The sequence below is a fragment of the Zootoca vivipara genome, chromosome 1, assembly GCF_965207765.1.
Source record: "Zootoca vivipara chromosome 1, rZooViv2.hap1.1, whole genome shotgun sequence".
Lineage (NCBI taxonomy): Eukaryota > Metazoa > Chordata > Lepidosauria > Squamata > Lacertidae > Zootoca > Zootoca vivipara.
Window position 1 is genome coordinate 73,750,710 of NC_142582.1, and position 21,053 is coordinate 73,771,762.

Consider the following 21,053-nt stretch of genomic DNA (forward strand, 5'->3'; position numbering starts at 1 on the left):
CCAGACCATCTGCAGGCCGGATTTAGAAGGCGATTGGGCCGGCTCCAGTTCCTGGGCCTTAGTTTGCCTACCCATGGACTAAGGGCCAAGTTACTTCTGTTGCATTGGTTGAAGAAATATGGTGCCCGCTTTAACAATATCCAAATTTATAACAAAAGTGCAATCTTCAAATGTGAATGATACAGTCATTAGTTTGCATTTGTACATGTAAACGTTCATAAAGTAAACAGCATCCCCCAAATGAGAAATGTATGTCATGGTATCTTTGTTCACTTGATTGGCATTTTCTAGGAAAATATTTTTGTTTCATTTTCAAATTCCACCCCCTGCATGTACTTTGAAAGATTAGGTCAGGGATGGGACAACATGTAGCCCCCCCCCCCCAGTTGTACTTCAACTCTCATTCCTGACCACTAACTGTTGGGGATTGGAGTCCTATGATAACTGGAGGGCTACAAGTTGGTCATCCTTTAATTAAGGGTAAACAATAAAGGGAAATAAAGATTATTCTTGGGTAATGCATCTTTCTTGTTTGGATGGAATGTGGAAGTAAGTGTGTGTATGTGCCCCGTGAGGGTACAGAAAAGACTCCACTGTAAAAAGTAAAATTAGCACCAGTTGCTCCACCCACTTTTGCCTCTGACCCATCGCATCCTTGGCATGTGGCTCTGTGTTTGAAAAGGTTCCATGTTCCAGGGCAGCGTTTCCAAAACTTGGGTCTCCAGCTGTTTTTGGATTACAATTCCCATCATCCCTAGCTAGAAGGACCAGTTGTCAGGGATGATGGGGAAAACAGCTGGAGACCCAAGTTTGGGAAACACTGCTCCAGAGGTACACAACTGCCTTTCAAACAAAGAGGACAGACATTACTGTGTTCTTGGTGAAGGAATGCTTCCATTTATCTTCTGATATTATTTTATAAAGTTTTTTTATAAAATGTAAGGGGCAGAGATAGGGGAAACATGCATAATAATTAGGGCCCAGTATACAAAAGGTGGGCACCTAAAAAAGCCACTCAAGACTCAAATTCAGCATTAAATGATCTTGCGATTGACAAATATTACATTGTAACGTGCCAATCCATCTCCAGTGCTTTAGATTTATAAGCACATGAAGCAAGTGTGAACTGCATTATACTATTGATCTATCTAGCTGGCCCAGTGCTGTCTACTTTGATTAATGGCAGCTCTGCAGAATTTCAGATACAGGTCCTTCCAGTTTCTGCAGCCTAAGATTTGCTTAATTTGAAGTGCCAGATATTAAACATGGGGCTTTCTAAAACCGACGTACGTTCTCTTTTGAGTTATGTGTCCTCTTACACAAGGCTAGGTGCCAATTAGAGCCCCAACTAGATATATAAGCTTTTTCTATATTCACATTTTGATTCTTTCACTTTCAGTCCTCTCAAAATGCAGATGCAAGAAGAGGTTTTGCACGAAGGGTTTCTTTTTATAAATCCCCACCAACAGTTCCCCACTGCCTTCCCCACTTCAAAATTTATACGCCAACGCAAAATGAAGGAGAGTGAAATATAAGAATAGCAAATCGTAAACAAATATTTATTTCTGGAACAAGGGTTCCTTCTGATTGCATCAAGACACAGATTTTAGTTGGTAATAGTTAAGACATTCTGGACTAGTAACTAACTGTAGTATTTTGAAAGCCAGACTGTAGCTGCTCATGCACTCTTCCCTGAAAGAACATGCATAGACCAAAGTTATTGTAGACTAGATCAACAATGATCCAAAGCAGTTTGTTTGCATGGATGCTAGTTCTGAAGCTCTGCAGCTTGGGAGATTCCACAAATTCAGCTTGCATGCACATACTACTAATACTGGTAATTTGTTTGGAAAGACAAGTATTTAGAAATACAAAAAGAAAAGTGGAAAGAGAAAGATATTTAACCAGCATTCATGTAATACATATTTCCTGAGAACAGAGTGTGCCATATATCTTTGTAAGATAATTTGCATTCAATGCAACCACAGTAAACCAAATCAAGCAGAGCATTTCTCTCAGCTAAAGCAAATGGCTATAGATCAGCAAATTGTTAGACACTGATAATGCATGTTTTTAAAACAAATACAAAAGGGCACAAGTGAGCATTTTCAATGTGCTTACCAAGTAAGTGTGTGGGGAAAACAACATTTGATGATGCAATCCTAAGCATATCTACTCAGCAGTAAACACATCTGAGTCGGATGGCATCTACTCTCTACAAATGTGGGCTCAGGATTTCAGATCTAGGAGTAAATCCTGCTGTAGTCAGTGGGACTTACTTCTGAGAAGATATGCATAGCATTACCCTCTTACATGACCAATCCGAATGTAGCTGTGTAATAGATCAGAGTGGGATAGACAGAAGAAAAGCCAAGCAGAATCATAGTTTAACTTGACTACTTGGCAAACCATATTGGTTTTAAAGCTTGGATCCAGCCAAGGCAATCAGCAGTTAGGTAAAACGTAACAGCAAAACTCAACAGTAGCAAAACAAAGGTAACATAAGATACGTTTTACAGCACACAAATAAAGTGTGCACTTTGTCATTTGTGCCCCTAATCCAGAGATCTTTGTGTACTCTGATGCACCCATAGTGTTTATGTGCAGGCAGGCATTTCCATGCACTTCAACAGAGGTCATCAGCACCAATGTTTACATGTGCAGTGCTTCCTCCTCTATTGAAATGTATAGGAAGCCCGTGAGGTGGGGGTTGGGGTGCATTCGAGTTTCCATCTGCACAACCTCCCCTGAATTTGGGTATCAATATATAAAAAGGGCATTATGATACTATAAACAAGATTGTCATCATATAAAAACATTAATTATGTGACAGAAATATAGTAAGAAAAATCCCACAGGGTTAGAATAATGTATCATAATTAGATCACTTATGATTCCAAATGATGGAATGTGATGCATGTCCCCTGTATAACAAGATCATTTCTACAATCTGGTGTGCCGCCCCCCCCTAAACTACAGAAGTCATCCTAAGACTCATGCAAATATTTATTTATATATATATATGTGATATCATTGCTGTGCTTGATTATAATGAAGTGACTCTTAAGGTTTGAAGGTTTGAGGGGGGCGTGGAGTTGTTAATTTACTTTGGTTGATATAAATAAGAATTTTACACCTGAATTTTTTTACAAAAGGAAAACCCAGGAACATTTTGGTCCCCATGTACAAGTGAATCCTGCACACTTGTTTGAGTTTAGTGCTCCATTTCTTCCACATTTCGAAGTAGTAGATAATATAAATGATAATTAGTAAAGCATCATTAGATAAAATCATGACTTCAAAGCCATCAAATGATATTGCTCTCAGCTGTAGGCATGTGAGAATCAAAAGTGCAGGTCCCTGCAAGGGCATGTACTGTTTTGAAACAAAAATTTAAGAAGGGATAAAACCGGGGGATACTTGAATACTACCCCCATGCCTCTTTCCATACTTTGATTTTATAAGGGGAAAATTGGGGGGAGGGGGTGTCCTCTTTCTTTTAACTTTGAACAAGCAAGCCATGATGTTATACTTTATATTCTGCATAAGCAGGAGCTCGCATAAGGCAGGTAATAAAACTGGCTTCTTATTTGCAATGCCATGAGATTTCAAGTTGATGTGGCTGGTGAACTATATAAAATCCAGGTAGCTCAACAAGAAGATTATATCTGCACAGTTATACTTTTGCATGCCACATTAGAGCATGGATAGGACTCTTCACTTCAGAGATATGAGATGACCTTAATCTGCACATTTACTATCAGTAACCACTGAAAAGGTCGCATTGCATCCCGAGAAAGTGCTGCATCAAGAGCAGTGCAAAGGTGTATAAGCCGGCTCCGAACGCCTGCGAGCAGATCGAGAGCAAAAGTATACCACAGGACCTGAGCTATGTGCACAGTTAACTACATATGAAACAGGCTTCTGCATTCGGCCAAGGTTCTCTGGGTGCAATGTAATTTTCCTCGTGTAAGATTCTGGTATGAGATAAACAAGTTGTGCCGCATGCAGAAACCAGTTTCCCCCTGGCCGGAGAGCATCTCCAGAGCCCAGCCTTAAGGCTTTCTAATGGTGAAGCTGTTTTGATTCCCCACCCTCCACCCCTGCACTGATTTATAAAGACAAATGGACAAGAGGTGATGTGCAAACATCAAACTGCATAGTACAGATTGAACAGGCTGATATCCCTTTTAAAGGGCAGAGCCACATCCACAATCTCAACAAGAGACGAGGACAAACCTGACAGAACGGGAAGCCTCAAGGACTGTTATAGCATCAAATTATGGCCACAAAGGCAACAATTAATCTTGCTTGATTTTTTTTTTCACATCATAGGCAATACAAATTCATTTGAGCAATTGAAAGCTGTAGAAGGAGTGAATAAACACGTTGTTGTTTTAAAAAATCATGCCCTTAATATGAAAGTTTTACAAGTAACAGACGTTTCTTTTCCAGAATGCTGCTGTGCATGACTCTCGCGGACTTGTTGTAGCTCATTCTACTGCTGCTTGGTGAATCCACCTCCTTTCGTAGTTGCAGCTGAGACAGCATCCAGTCTTTACCACGGACCGTTAAGGGGAAGTAGCTGTTTGTCTTGACTGTTGGTAACACAATCCCCACCCACCCACTGCCTAGTTTACAGAAAAGCTTGATAATATTCTTTCCCAACAGCAGGATATACATGCAGATGAATTCCTTTGCCTCGTTCCCAAATCTTCCCATCTTCTTCAGCTCACCCTGGGAGTATTCAGTCCTGATGGTGTGACTCTCCTTCCGTATAAACTAAGGCCATTCGTGGTGATACTGTTTGCCATTCTTTTTCCGTTCTCTCTGCAAATGCTCCAGTTCGGCCTCATACATCATTTCCTGAACTAAGTATTTCTCCCTTCTCATTCTGTCGCACAAATCTTTGGGCATGTCTGGGATTAGATAGGCAATGAAAGATTTTATTCCAAAAACAAGGTGCTGAAAAGAGAGAGAATATATATATATAGATTTAAAATGCTTACACTGATCTGTCTTGCTTGGATCGCTGCAGTATGCTATTTGGGAAGCAATGCACTGACTAGTTGCTTATACTTGATTATTAATACTGTATTAGCATATATCAGTGATCTACTGTGTCCTTGTGGCAGGGGGCTGAAAGGGGAAGATAGAATACATCTTATACCAGTGATGAAGAACCCCCTTTTCCTTTATCCCAAAATTACATGGTTTAAAACAGCTCCTCCAATTCTCCCTATGCGAACATAATGCCAGCAGTGAGAGGGTTATGAATGTGTGCTTCATTTACACCAGGGAATGAGAAACTTTTTCAAACAAATGTCTTCTGGGTAATCCTTTGGGAGCCATATTCCAACAGTGTGTGGGGCCAGAGGCAAATGTGGGCAGACCAATGGATGTTAATTTTAATTTTTGTACAGTAGCCCCGATTAAGAGCTATATAACTAACCTCAAACACTATAATGAAAGCCAGTCGAGCAGCAAGAACATGCCAGAACTGCAAGGTGAACTCATAGGGTGTCGAACTCCACGGGGGCGCTCTATAATCTCTGTACCTGTGATGGAAATAAAGAAGATGAAAGCCATTTGGGAAAACTAGAGGCACTTGTAATCATGCAGACAGCCTGAGCTCCCCATTTCAGCGGTGTTTTGGCAGAAGACACAAGCAGCTATTTATGGAAACCCACCAAAACAGTGTGAAGGATGGGTAAGAGATGTGGCTATTTATGATCAAAGTTGCAAAATAAATGATTGCCTTCTATGAATTAGAATATTAAAGGGAATATTGGTGAATTATGCACAAGGCAAAAATGAAGTACAGTTTGCGGTCTGGTATACCCACACTTCTGACAGTAAATATGATCCTGTACTATTCATGGGCTGTGTGTGAGGCCCACATGATGTGAAGCTAGGGCAGCACTGCAATCCCATCAAGGCTATGGAATAACTACCCAATGAGATTTTGAACATTTCTTTTCTGCAGCCCTTCTGAAGTGCAAAAAGTGTGCTCTTTTCCACTGACCTTCTAGCATTTCCCCACCCCCACCCCTTTGCCCTGTTGGGTTTTGATTTTTTTAAAATCTATTATCGAAGTAGGTGTGAGTCTTAGAAGGCAGGATATAAATGTTTTAAAGCAAACACAGCAACGTGATTTAACCATGTACATAAATAGTGATGTGGTGGATTGGTGAATTTGCTGCAAAATTTCAACATCTCCCCCTCAGCTGAACTCTATTGACTGTATTCATCAAAGCAGTTAAAAAGGATATTCAAGACTCCAGCAATTTGGTCAAGCTTTTCTGGTGTTTCCATTGAAATTAATCAAGTGGCACAATACATACCTACAGTATCCTGAATATCCCATGCCGAGCTCGCTCAGATCAAATATTGATAAGCTACTGTTGACGTATCCCCTCAAACATCTGGAAAAAAAGAAAGCCCAGGAAATAGTTTCCAATGAGAAATGAGCTCATCATGGTTCTGTTGTGCTTATGCATGCAAAGCAGGTCTCATTCACATTCCTTGCCATTATCAATGTGTGCCTATGATTCAAATGCCATGCCTATCATATTTTCAAAGGATGACGGTGCCGAAATATTCTTGGGATTTATGCTGCAAGAGACCCATAAAGTCTTGAATATGTAAGATGAGGTTTATGTTTTGTGTGAGCATACAATTCAACTCTTCATCTAAGAGGTCAAAACATTTCCACACTGTGCAGTGGCCAACCAGAATCAGAGGTGCTGAATACAGCCAGGTCCCCTTCTCAGACTGACTAATGATACCATATGGCAATGCAATAATTGTAGCAGGTGTGCAACTAATGCTGTTAAACTGGCCCAGTTTCAGAGGTCCTCACATGCAACATTGGGCTGTATGCGTGCAATCAAAATAATGAAATAATGGATGCCACTGCCTGGATGGGGGGTAGGTAGGGGGAAGGATAAATGAATCTCCCAATATGACAAAAAGATATTTGGTATGTGCACACATGTGCAGCCTTAGATGCTGAAACTCCCAACATATGGGAAATGCTGAGCACTACAGTAAGCCCCGTTCTGTGCCCAATAAGCACGAGATGCCTTTGCCCAGTGACGCTGTGACCCATAGATTGCAGCAAAAATCTGGGCAAGGCTTTGTCCAGTATCATCTCTATGTGATGGGCTCATGGAGAAAAGCTGTCCCATAAGCCCTTGCTGAAGAGGGGAGGGGAAGCCTATATGAGGCTGCTTCCCCTGGAGCTCACAGCCATTTTGCTTTGAGAGAATTCTGTCTGCTCACTCTCAGGTTAGAGCATTGATAGGCAGACTAAGGCCCAGGGGCCAGATCCAGCCCAATCGCCTTCTAAATCCGGCCCATGGATGGTCTGGGAATCAGTGTGTTTTTACATGAGTATCACAGAATCATAGAGTTGGAAGAGACCGCAAGGGCCATCCAGTCCAACCCCCTGCCGAGCAGGAAACACTATCAAAGCATTCTTGACATATGCCTGTCAAGCCTCTGCTTAAAGACCTCCAAAGAAGGAGACTCCACCACACTCCTTGGTAGCAAATTCCACTGCCCAACAGGTGGAATCTTCTTTCTTGTAGCTTGAATCTATTGCTCCGTGTCCACTTCTCTGGAGCAGCAGAAAACAACCTTTCTCCCTCCTCTCTGGGTTATTTGTGGGGCCTGCCTGTTGCTTTTATATGAGTAAAATGTGTGCTTTTATTTAAAAGGCATCTCTGGGTAATTTCTGGGGCATAGGAATTCGTTCATTTATTTCCCCAAAATATAGTCCGACCCCCCTCCCCCCAAGGTCTGAGGGACAGTGGACTGGCCCCCCTTCTGAAAACGTTTGCTGACCCCTGGGTCAGATTGACCAATTTGGGGTCATTGGTTGACAGGGCTGGAAAGGAATGTTTCCCCCTTTCAACCTGATTGGCACTTGGTTGGGTTTTTCCCGCCTTTCCCTCAGTGAAATTATGGCTTTCCGTTGTTAGGCGGAAGAACATTGTTTGTAGGAGGGCGGAAATGGCATTGGTCAGGATCAACATAGTATAAACAAACATTTTCATTCAGTAAAGAGCCAATAAAATACAGGGACTGCATCAATTTTAATGGTATCATTTGATGAGGCTGCAGTTGAGACTTAGGCCCAAAGCTTTTCTTTTTTGTTATCTCATTGGGATAGAAAATCTGGAAGGCAGGATACTGGCTGTGAAAAGAGTTAGAGCCAAGAAAGAGCTATGGATGATGGAGCAGATTAAAAATATATATATAAAACTCTTTGTGTTAAGCAGTCTTTTCCCTCATACCCACCTATTAAATGTGTAACTGTAAAGCCAAGGAATAAAAACACACACTGTCAATTGGTAACATCAAAAATTAAGAAGCCTCCAGGGGGAAAGAAAGGTTAAATGATCTTTACTAAATAGTTAAATGCTACAGTGTATTTATTAAAACAAAACAATAAACAATAAATGAAACACATCAAAAAGCACACAACCAATTTGAACCATTTCCACATTAAATCATAGAAAGTTCTAAAATAAGGGTACACAAATTAATATCAATAACAGCAACAACCTCGCCCTCAACAAGACCCCAGAGCAAGAGTCTGCTCAGCAGACTTAGCTTTTGTAGCTGGAGTCAGTCAGAGTTCTCCCTACCCAGGCCAGGTGGGAAAAGGCAGGGAGCAGGTCTTCTAGGTCTCATAGTCCCAGCCTCACTGCAGCCTTGCCACTCCTAGCAAGTGGCAGTGATGCCAATATTGGGAAGCTGGGATCACCACTGGGTGAGCTACGTTCTGTACATCAGGATATGAGGTCAATTAGAATTAGAGGCAAATCTGCCAGTTTTGCTGAGATTCTCTTTTTGCCACATCAGTTTCAGGTCCTTATTTTTTATTTTAAAAATCCTAATGAAAAACTTTTTTGTGCATATGTATTCTAATATACACATTTTTGCATGCAGTTTTACCTAATATAATGTATTTTCTTTTCTTTTTTGTGAATACTGTATACACATTATGAACACATTCTCTAATATATGCATGACTACATTTTTGTTGTTGTAGAACTGTATTGCAAAATTCAGAGATGTGTGCATTTTGATGGATATGTGTGTTTTGCTTTGCGTATTGTTTCAGGAGGCATGAATTACATAGGTCTGCTTTAAAGTGGAAACCGGTATGAATTTCTCCTCCATCCCTAATTGAGGTGGGGAGAACCATGACACAGGGATATGGCTGACAACATAATAATAATAATAATAATAATAAATTTTTATTTATACCCCGCCCTCCCCAGTCAAAAACCGGGCTCAGGGCGGCTGACACCAACAGAACCACAATAAAACATAAAAACAATTAATTAAAATACAGATTAAAATACAGTATTAAAATTTAAAGTGCAGCCTAATTTCAAGTAGGCCATAAGTGGCTGACACCAACAGAACCACAATAAAACATAAAAACAATTAGTTAAAATACAGATTAAAATACAGTATTAAAATTTAAAGTGCAGCCTCATTTCAAGTAGGCCATAAATCCAAGCCATGAGGGAGAAAAACACGGGTCAGGCTGAGTCTAACCCAAAGGCCAGGCGGAACTGCTCTGTCTTGCAGGCCCTGCGGAAAGATGACAAATCCCGCAGGGCCCTGGTCTCCTGGGAAAGAGCGTTCCACCAGGTTGGGGCCAGTACTGAAAAGGCCCTGGCTCTAGTAGAGGCCAATCTAGCCATCTTATGACTTGGGATCTCCAGAATATTATTATTTGTGGACCTTAAGGTCCTCCGCGGGGCATACCAGGAGAGGCGGTCCCGTAGGTACGAGGGTCCCAAGTCGCATAGGGCTTTAAAGGTCAAAACCAGCACCTTAAACCTGATCCTGTACTCCACCAGGAGCCAGTGCAGCTGGTAAAGCACTGGATGAATGTGATCCCGCGGCCGGGACCCTGTAAGGAGCCTCGCCGCGGCATTCTGCACCCGCTGGAGTTTCTGGGTCAGCTTTAAGGGCAACCCTGCGTAGAGCGAGTTACAATAGTCAAGCCTGGAGGTGATCGTCGCATGGATCACTGTGGCCAGATCGGGGCGAGAGAGGTAAGGGACCAACTGCTTGATGCGGCGGAGATGGAAAAATGCCACCTTTGCTGTGGATGCAACCTGCGCCTCCATGGAAAGGGAGGCGTCAAAGGTTACACCCAAACTCTTGACAGAAGGCGCTGGTATCAATTGAGCCCCTGCAAAAGATGGGAGTTGGCCCCCCAACCCCATGTCGCCCCGACCTAGCCAGAGGACCTCTGTCTTCGAAGGATTTAACTTCAGTCGGCTCCCACGTAGCCATCCAGCCACAGCTTCCAAGCACCTGGTGAGTGTGTCCGGGGCCGAGGCAGGGCAGCCGTCCATCAACAGACATTCAGGAGCATCCCTATATTTCTGTTAACATCCCTCTTTCTGCTGTAATTGCCTGGAGGGGAAGTAGCCTAGCACAATGTTTTCTAGGTCTTTCACTATTTGGGGGCATATTAAGCAATTAAAATTTTCCAGCTGTCTCATTCACTTTTAGAATCTGACTAAAACTGAACACACACAGTTCAAGTTCTCTAGCTTGGCCTCTGATGCAATCCATTCTGGCCCACTGTAACCATAACAAAATGTGCAAAATACAAGAACAAATATACAAAAGGAAACAATGCAAACTTTTGTCAAAATACAAAAGTGAAAAATACAGAAAAGGCATAATTACTTTTCCTGTCTGTATCCTTGATCGACACAGGGACCGTACTTGTATGCGTAAACAAAGCGTGGGATATAGTCAGATGTAATGGCAATAACAAAAGCGTTGGTGATGACGGCTAGGACTCCAATTCCTTCAAGGATTCCATACCAGATCCCTAGGAGAGGATAATTATCATGAGGCTAAACACAAAACAAGCAAACATGAGAAAGCAGATTATTTAATACTTTTTTCCAGTCCATGCTCAAAGAAGCCTTTGTTCTAAAATAGAATTAAATCTGCACTTTCTCAATTGCCCTGCACAGCTTGCCCTTCATTCGAACTGAGTCTAGAAAACAAACAGCTTCCATTTTTAGATCCAGTTTGCAAATTTATCATCCACAGCCACAGTATGTGATGCCTCATTTGAGACTCATTTATAATTATTACACTGCAGGTATGAAAACAACATCATTGCCCTTCCAAAAAGCTAGGGGACCATATCAGATTATTTCTGGTGCCATCTATTTTCATTTGGGAACTGGTGGATCACACACAGCAGCACTTGGACCTGTGCTTGGAGCTGATACAGCAGAAAACAAGAGAGTGAAAAATGACCACTGCTACCCTCTGCCCTGGGTAGTACAAGCAGCGTGGAAATGAATGTGGCAGGAGACCTGCTACTCAGTTCTGCTTCACTGTTTCCAAGGCAGGGCTTGGGATTTCTCTCTCATGTAAGTTAGTATTTGTAACTTAGGTAAACCAAAAACAAAACTTGCGGACCAAACGATAAAAAGAATTTGCTACAGTGACTGCGCTTTGTCTCACCTATATCAGTTGCTCTTGCAGGCATCGGTCGCCTCCACTGCGTGACAAATTTATATGCATCAAGCCGGATTTCTATGATATTGTTGAGCAAGGCCAGCAGAGGTGCCAGGGGGAAAGCAGCAACAAAGATTGTAGTGAAGCCGAACTGTAGAACTGGAAAGAAAGTACACATGATCAAAAAGGGAGAACCACTCTTGGTTACCCTTCTTTTTTCTTTGGAGTGCTATGATTCGGGCCTTTATTAAGGTTCAGAGATTGTATACTCATGGGGGTGGTAGGTGGTTGATGGAGGTGCGAGTCGGGAAAATGTCCATGTCCCAAGGTGAGAGGCTAGGAGAAGAAAGGGAAGATCCCAGGTGAGAGCTGGGAGGGGCAACTATCTTCTGTTGGTGGCCAGGGCTAAGAATTACTTTTAAGAGAGGACTCTTATTCTATTTGTATTGTTAATAGCAGCTATTTTATTGCGTTATGAAAAACTTTCACAAGAGACCTCAAAGTGATGGTCGAAAAGCAAAGAAAAGAGGGGGATCCATGTCTACTACATAATTTTATTTGTATGCCGCCTTTCCATAGTTTAAACCATGCTCAAGGAAGCTTACAGCACACACAAAAAATCACATAATTACGAACGTAACAAAAGTAATCATAAACAATAAATAAAACATCAAAAGTACACAACCAAATTAAGCGAAACAAAAAACAAAAACGATAATTAATATCAAAAACAGCAACAACTCTATCCGCAATTAACAAAACCTAAATAATACTCCAGCCCAAGAGTCTATTCAACAGACTCACCTTTGTAGCTTGAGTCCGTCAGGCCAGGTGGGAAAAGGCCTGCAAGGCAGGGAGCAGGTCTTACCGGACTCACAGCCAAGAATCTACCAGTTTCTTTTTTTTATTAAAAAGGGCAATTTCATAAGAACGCTCACCCATCTCTAAGTACTCATCCATCAGACCATGGAGATTCATGGGCTGTAGATTCCAATCTTTTTCCCACTGAGGTAGAGAAATTTTATGCTCCAGTAACTGCCCTCCTTTCTTGATCTTGCGTCGTGCCCACCAATTTTGGAGTAACCTGTATGAGATAGTCAGAGCATAGAATCTATGGTAGAGCTCACGATAACAATTTAATCATTCACCTGATGGCTTAACTCATCACCATCCTAGTTTCTCTCATTCCTTGTGAACGTTTGCCTCCTAATAGAAGGACATCCCTGCGAATAGACAGTCCTACCAATGCCTGATGACTTATTGATGGTGCTTGCAAACACTCTTTGAGATTTCCTCCCCCCCAAACCACGTTACAACACTTTTAATGTCTCTGCAGATAAAGTACGGCTAAATTTTATCCAAAATCCTTTTAAATATTACAACTGATTGTCATGTCCTGCATCTAGCATTATCTTTTAGTATCAAACTCTTCATTCTTTAGGAAACCACAGAGACTGCTTCTCTTTATGCACCTCCAAGAGTTAGCCATGCAGGAGAGGACATTTCCTGCCTTTTCTTTTGCCAGCAGATACAGTCATCAAGCCAGCATTTGATATTATGCCTCTGTTCATACTTACGGATAGCCAAGTTCCATGAAGTTGTTCCACATCTGTTTTAAAACCATGATGACACCCATCTGCAGGCAGAGGTCTATCAAACAGCCACTGGGATGACACTGAAAGCAGAAACATTAAGAAAGAAGGTAGAGAGAGAAAAAGGCAAGATACAATTGCAACAAGTTGGCAGACCTTTGTTGCTTGCTCAGTGGGGCAGAGCTACAGCAACAGCCTCCTGGCACTAGTGTTGCTGCTGCTTACCGGTGGGTGGAGAGGCAAGGTGGTGAAGAAGTTGGATGTGTGTATGCACTAGTGGGAGCACCAAATTGGCTCCACTATTGTGTCTGCACGGCCTTGACCTTGCTACCACCTTGCTTTCCTCCTCTTGGCAAGTGACAGTGATGCTCTGCCAGGAGGCGCTTGCTGTGGATCCACTTGACTGGGTAAGGATTTTGGGCTAATTAAAACATACTGTTGTTCTATACCAGACATGTCCAACTCCCAAGAGACTGCAATCTACTCACAGTATAAAAAGGCCAGTGTGATCTACCCATTGTCATTGCCAGGAGTTGTTGAGCGTTTTTAGAGGAGGGTTGACCAAAGTTGTTGACCTTTTTTTTTTTTGGTTGTACATCATACCACAATCAACCTGGGACATCCCCGCGATCAACTGTTCTATAGTGTTTGGAAGTCAGGTTTGGTGAGGATGATTAAATTATTATCTAATCTACTGTCAAAAGGTTGAAGAAGCAGGTTAGTAGTAGTAGTTCTGGATAACTTGAAAGATTGCACATGCTTCTGTAACATTTTGGTTGACCTGATAAAGGTAGTACCCTAAAACACACACACACTTACAAAGAAAGTTTGGTGTTTAAGCTATTCCGGAACATACTTTAATTCCTGAAAATTCACAACAATTTTAAAGGAAATTTTTCAAAAGACCATTTGTTTTAATATCATATAATTTTTTTAAAAATACTTTAAAAAAGAAACAGAATAAGAGGTTGACCATTTCAGACAACAGTAATTTGGTCCATGAGCAAAGGAATGTGTGTTTGTTTATGTGTGTGTACACACACACACACACACACACACACACACACACCCCACACACACGAGAGAGAGAGAGAGAGAGAGAGAGAGAGAGAGAGAGAGAGATTTTACATTGGTGCAAGTAAAATTTATCCTTACTTCTTCCAGTCTCCATCTGTTAAAAAGTTTGTTATACTTTCCAGGACGTCCAGCAAACCTGTAAAATGATATTCCAGTTTTTCAGCTGAACTCAGAAAGAATGAAAATATTTGACTCTCACACATTTTTACTGAGATGAAGTTAAAGCTAAACCAAAGTACTGTAAATCCTTATTACTTATCTCACTTTTTGTTTTGATGCATGTTGGAAATGGAAAAGTGTATCTCCTTTTTAGTACTAACTGTGAACCTATTGTTAAATCACTCTGGGAATTGCAACTCTGTGTAGGGAAAGGGGATCTCCTAACAACTCTTGGTACTTCAAGCAAACCACAGCTCCTAGAATGTTGAGGGGGGAGGCCATGACTCTTTAAAGTGCACTGAATGTATGGTGTGAATGTTGCCTCATTGTGGTAGAAGTGCATTTTGAGGGGAAATGATAAATGGAAATCTGCTCCACACAACTGGCAATTTCCCTCCAGATAAAAATGGAGGGGGGAGCTGCCACTTCAGTAAACACACCTAAGCACTCTTTTCCTGATGACCAAAATTATCTGAATTAGTTCATCTCCATTTCCCAAAACTATTGGTAAGAAACCACATCATCTATTAACAATAGATTTTAAAATATAATGTTATTTTGTTCTAGGAGTTTCTTACATGCTTTTCTCAACTCATTTCAGATATACGTACCTTCCAAGGAAAAAGGCAATGTAGAAAATGGAGCTGTTTAAGTTGACAAACTGGAAGAGGAACATTTTCAAGGCAAAACTATTTTCCCATTCTGAGTCAGTTCTAGGATGTTCTATTTAAAAAATGCAACAGAATTCACAATATACATTAGTCTGTAAATAAAAATTTCTAACTTTTAGCAGGTAAGATCTAGATTGACATATATCCATAAAGCTGTCTGTGACACTACATTTGAAATCACTGGTTAAAGTTTATTTTTAGTTGTTAGAGAAAACTACATTTGCTCTGAACAAGAAAATTTTTTATATTAAAATATTACAAAAAAGTCATGAGATTAAACATTAACCATCCCTTTCCTCAGTGGTATTTTCTATGAGCGTGGTGGTTCCAATACAGCGAACTAATAACACTTGCTACTTACTATTGCTACTAATTGGAGTTTTCTTTTTTTAAACTAATGATAATTGCTGTATGGAGGTCAATTTTTGTTGGGGTCATGGCTAGGCTGGGGTTGTGTGCTGCTGTTTTGCAAATAATATATTAAAGTCCCTTTAGACAGATGCAATATATGCAGCCTTTATGTACCAAGTTCTTTTCACTGAAATGTTGTTGTTGTTGCCATGGGAAGTTGGCTCTGGAAGAAGGTTACAGCAAGAGAGCATTGCCACCACACTGAATGGTCTGTTCAAAGTGTAAAAAATGACAAAGGAAACGAAAACCAACCCAACACTCATCTTATGAAGTAAACTAACCATAACCCCCTTCCAAAAACTTATTAGCAGTTTCTCTCTCACATACACCCAAATCAACCCCAAAATCAACACCCCATTTTCAAAATGGGCCTCTTCAAAATGGAGAGGGAAATTGGACTTTTTGAGACTCCCAAAAGCTTTGGAAGATCCATAGCTTATGGAAAGTTCAGTAGTAGAGCATCTGCTTTGTATGCAGAAGAGTCTAAACTCAACCCCCAACAACTCCAGTCATTGTTGACAGTAATAAGGCAGAAGGACCAATGGTCTTACTTGGTACAAAAAGTAATATTACAATTGAATAATTGCCGTATGCAAGTTGATGTCAAATGAATTTTTCAGCTTAATAGGAATGTGAGGGCCCTGTAAGACATGAATTACATTCTGCCTCTTTTCCCTTTCCCTATGGCACTAAAGCAAAGTGCTTTTGAAGGAAGATGAAAACAACCTAAGGGAACAACTTAAGGGAGAATTCTACTTTGTACACATTCAGCTTGACCTTAACCAATCTGAGGTGCTAGATCAAAGCAAAGGTGTTTGTAGCTGGAGTCCAGCATTCTGTTTTCACAGCAGAAACAAAATAAAAAATTTCCTTCCAGTAGCACCTTAGAGACCAACTAAGTTTGTCATTGTTATGAGCTTTCGTGTGCATGCACACTTCTTCAGATACCTGCACAGTAGTTAACCAGATTCCTGGGGGAAGCTCATGGGCACTTTCTCCACATGTCACAAAATTTTATACACCTTTGTCATGTCAATCCCTACTTGCCTTCTCCTCCCACCCTAAATTAAAAAGGACCAAATGTTGCGATCCTCATTCTTCCAAATAATCCTCATAATCGTCTTAAGAAGTTGAGGTGCACCAAGTGATCATTAGCATTGCTGTCAACACACTTGAAAAGCCTATCAACACCCCAACTGAGCTGACCTGCACCTTTTCCTTTCAAGAAACAAATAATAACCATATTTTAAATTGAGGGAGGCCTGAAGGGAAACCATATTGATTCATCTCATGAACTGAGACACCACAAAAGGCTTCTCCATATGAACAGCCACAATTGCTTTGGCAGACTCCTCATTTTGCCTCAATTCAAAATCAGAATCTTCTGCCTGGCTTTTGGAGTGAACTGCTGAGGTACCACAGTCACCCTAAATGTATTGGCAAGCTTTCATATGAGTTATTGGCAAAATTTAGGTATGAGTCACCACGATCATCTTAGAAGGCCTCTGGATTTAGATAATCTCTTGCAATTATTGGTGCAAGAGATGTTCTTCCGTTCACCAGGTTCGTTTTCTTTCAGGCACACCAGATATTGATAGCTTGTAATTGCATATGTTACATTATCTGTGTCATTAGACACTTAATCAGACACTAACACAAGTATGGAAACATTCACCAGCGCCAATCACTCACCTAAATCTGTTAAGAGATAGGCAACTTTTTCATATACCTGGAACAGAAAAAGAAAAGAATAAAATTATTCTAGCAATGGGTTCAGGAAAGACTTTGAGAAAAATATACCACAGTTGTGTGTCTATGCATAGATGCATACTAAGCATGGGTGGGTGTGGGTGTGAAGGAGAGAGATTCAATTTTGTTTGCATTTTAATGTGAAACTAACTAATGCACTTTTAATGTGAAATCAATTGGTGTGAATCTGACAAATTCTTTAGTATTGTCACCCTCAAAATCCATGTGTCCTAGCCTGATATTCTGTTAAATAAAATCAGAAATATTATTGGGGTGTTAAATAGTTAACTTTAGCTAGATCAGGCTATGATGATTACGACTATTCTCCTCAATATCAGTGTGTCCTAGCCAGATATTCTGTTTAGTAGTATCAAAAATATTATTAGGGTGTTGAATTTTTAATTAAGGTACTATATGTGTCATGCTTATCCAAACAAAGTCAAAATGTTACTGGACTAGAATTTCTAGTTTTATATGCATCAGCCCAGGGACGTATATAGCCATGAAAGGAATATCTGCACCCATTCTTCTTACACGAGCACCTGCCTTAGGGCACGGCCAGATTTAAATCGAATATTTATTTCCTGGAGTGTCTCCATATTTGTAAGAGCTTTGACTTTCGTTCTTTGCTAACATGCCTATACTTGCCTTGATCCTCATATGGAACTTCAAACAACATGAACAATGGTTAGAATAATGTTTCAAAAGTCTGTTTCTCAATATGATCCACATCTCCTTAGTTCCTCTGCAATGATACTGAGAAATGTTGTCATGGCAGACATTTGCCAGAAGGGCGTTTTGAAAAGAACACCTCAGAATCAGATACTTGGAAGCCTAAAGTCTAATCGGTTTGCCTCAGCACTGATCAGGGATGGAGGAGAAATTTGATTTGGTTCACATTTAAAGGCAAATAACCTAATATGCGAACAGAAATATAAAACCTCGAATTTTGCAATGCAAGTCTCAAAGCCAAGTAATGTGTACAAAAATGTATACACTAAAGTGAAGTGTTCATAAAGTGCATATATGAGTGAAAACAGCATGCAAAATACATTGGGGAAAGTAATATCAAAATTAAGGGCAATATGCTTTGTTCAGTATAGGCTTTATCTGGAGCAGCCTGCATAAGGAGAAGCTTCATATCTAATTATATTTGCTAATGTTGTTAGTGATTGGTTATAAGGCCAAAGCCAAGTTCATACTATAATTAGTTTTCAGAGTTGCAGTGGAAACAAAATAAAGGAGTCCCAGAAACTGGCAAACTGGATGACTTGTTTACAATTTTAGCTTACAAACTAGAATTGATTTAATTGAAGTTAGTTTCTATTAGATTAGGTTGTTTAATTGAAGGTGCTGCCCAGTAATGGCCAGAGGGTTAGAGCTGGTTTGGGGCAGTGTTGTTTAGCTGACTTCCCCAAAAGGTTGCTGCTGGTTACCAGAAGGGAGAGGGTTAAAGCATTGGAGAAGTCAGCACAGTGTGGCATTGTGAGTGATGGATTTACTCTACCGCTGCACCTGCACCACACCAAACTTCCCACCACCTAACCCCCCCCCCCAGTTACCAACAGGGAAGCCAAGGAAGCAATGCTACACTACCACTCTCTGCCCCCCCCCCCAGCTATTGCCCTACACAAGGACAAATGGTATACCAATTCTACATTTTAATTCATTTTGTATATACACTTATGAATAAAGATTGAGAACTTACAACATTAAGAGACATGATGATCATAAAGTTGATGCAGACTCCAGTGCCTGATGTCGCAAACTGCCAATACTTTTTAATGAAATACCACTGGAAAGAGGCAAACTGCTCCATAGCCACAAGGCGATAGACTACAACGGCAAACACTGCAGTGAGGACTAATGAAATCTGCAAACAGATAAAATTAAGAATTACAGGCTTGTAAATACTATGAAATCATCACATTTATTTCAAGACCGAGTTGCTTGCTTACTTTTCAGTTAAAATTATTCTTTAGCCCTTGTCTTAAATCGCAAACAATGACCCTCATTTCCTTATTTTACTTTACTATATAATGAATTACCTCTGAATCTGAGAAGCATAGCTGCCAAGTTTTCCCTTTTCTCGCAAGGAAGCCTATTCAGCATAAGGGAAAATCCCTTTAAAAAAGGGATAACTTGGCAGCTATGCTGAGAAGAACTGAGAAGAACTATAAACAATTTAGGCTGATAGGAAATAGCCCGTAATTCCCCAGAGTGGCTGGGGGAACCCGGCCAGATGGGCGGGGTATAAATAATAAATTATTATTATTATTATTTACAAAATGTCTAATATTTTTAGTGACTTTACCATGAAGAATATTCCTGACACAGACACCATCAGTCGACTAAGTTTATCAGGGAAGGGTTGAAAAGGTTCAGGCTTCCCTGTTATAGGATTCACTCGTTCCACTTGAGAATATTTTGCTTCAAATTGAGGGCGAAGCTCTTCCTGCAATGACAAACATTTATTTCAGTTCATGCCAGAAGTGGTTGGCATGTATACCTATGGCACAATGATGAAAATTTTTAATACTTCCCTTCATGTTGATATGCTCCATATACTTTATATATCACTTCATAAGGTATTATGGAACTTTAACACTAAGCTGCTCTGGGAAAACCCTGAAGATAGATATCTTTTAAACTGAAGAAGTGTGCATGCACACGAAAGCTCATACCAAAATATAAACTTAGTTGGTCTTTAAGGTGCTACTGAAGGAATTTTTTTATTTTGCTTCGACTCAGACCAACACGGCTACCTACCTGTAATTTTAAACTGCTATTTGACAACCAATGTGATATCAGTGCCAGCTGAGTGTCTTATTTGTAGTCCCATTTTAAAATTCTGTTTTCACACATTATGTCCCTTTTGGATATTTATTTGTGGGGGAATCACTGGGCCCTATATCAGCAGCCACATCCCTGACCTCACACATGAAAAGCTGCATGTCACTCAAATCCATGCCGGCTACTGTATGTATGATCTGGTACCCTGCAAATGGAGTGCCCAGACTGTGCCCACACATATTGGGGTCTATGTGCATAGGCAGGTGAAATCAAAGCAAACTCAGCACTCACCCAAAATACTAATAGCACATGCAAAACTTCAGAAACCCTGGCACCCTGAATGTAGACATCAAAACTGCTATTGTGACCTACTTTTAAAGAATCTTACCTCTTCATCTTCCCAGTCTATAAGATCCCAGTCATAGGTTAGCACAGCCCTTCGCCTCTTCCAAAACTCTAAGAACACTGTAGCTGTGAAAGCCATGAATTACATGTTAACATTAAAATCAAATGACCACCAAGCTCAATGAATTGCTCATTGAATTGCCTTTAAAGTGCAGTGTGATTAAGCTGACTAGGACACCAACTATAGCCTGTGATTTGTCCAGTTTCACTGACCCTCTAGCATCTAGCTCCTCTTTCTACTGCAGCTGAAAACTATGAAGGAGAGTGAATCTTCTCTTTCTAGCCAATTAGTGCTGGGTATCATTTTCTAAAAATGGAAACCTTCTGCACTCTAGAAATTCAAAAGCTTCTGCACAGCTAAAATTTTTTTAGTTTAGAAATGCAATAGTTCCAAAGAACCCCAATGGCATTGAAAGAATTACCTTAATGGGTAACACCCAATTATACCCTAATGCAGGGAAGCGTATTCAGCCTGAGGGCCACATTTCTTTTTAGTCAACTTTCTGAGGGCCAAATGCCAGGGATGTGTGGGGCCAGAGGCAAAAATGGGCACAGCTATCATGCTAATTTTACTTTTGTACAGCAGGCTAATTTACACCCACCCACACCATCACTATATTCCATTCAGACAAGTATGAAGCATTAAAACACATTTCAGCTGGGGTGGGCGGCGATA

At 40.6% G+C, this 21,053-nt stretch overlaps 1 protein-coding gene across 3 annotated transcripts in view; it reads right to left on the minus strand.

Moving 5' to 3' along the window:
- Positions 1–1,532: 1,532 nt before the first annotated feature.
- Positions 1,533–21,053, minus strand: part of ANO3 (anoctamin 3) — a 233,229-nt gene continuing 213,708 nt past the window's right edge. For all 3 annotated transcript variants that reach the window (XM_035117599.3, XM_060275243.2, XM_088668117.1), the window contains 13 exons: positions 20,361–20,443; positions 19,494–19,634; positions 18,888–19,052; positions 17,123–17,159; positions 14,960–15,071; positions 14,268–14,325; positions 13,098–13,195; positions 12,459–12,604; positions 11,527–11,679; positions 10,729–10,876; positions 6,345–6,425; positions 5,453–5,558; positions 1,533–4,965 (listed from right to left, as the gene is read on the minus strand). In XM_035117599.3, coding sequence (XP_034973490.2) covers positions 4,783–4,965; positions 5,453–5,558; positions 6,345–6,425; positions 10,729–10,876; positions 11,527–11,679; positions 12,459–12,604; positions 13,098–13,195; positions 14,268–14,325; positions 14,960–15,071; positions 17,123–17,159; positions 18,888–19,052; positions 19,494–19,634; positions 20,361–20,443 — 1,511 coding nt within the window. In that variant the 3' untranslated portion in view covers positions 1,533–4,782. The remainder of the gene's footprint in view (positions 4,966–5,452; positions 5,559–6,344; positions 6,426–10,728; positions 10,877–11,526; positions 11,680–12,458; positions 12,605–13,097; positions 13,196–14,267; positions 14,326–14,959; positions 15,072–17,122; positions 17,160–18,887; positions 19,053–19,493; positions 19,635–20,360; positions 20,444–21,053) is intronic.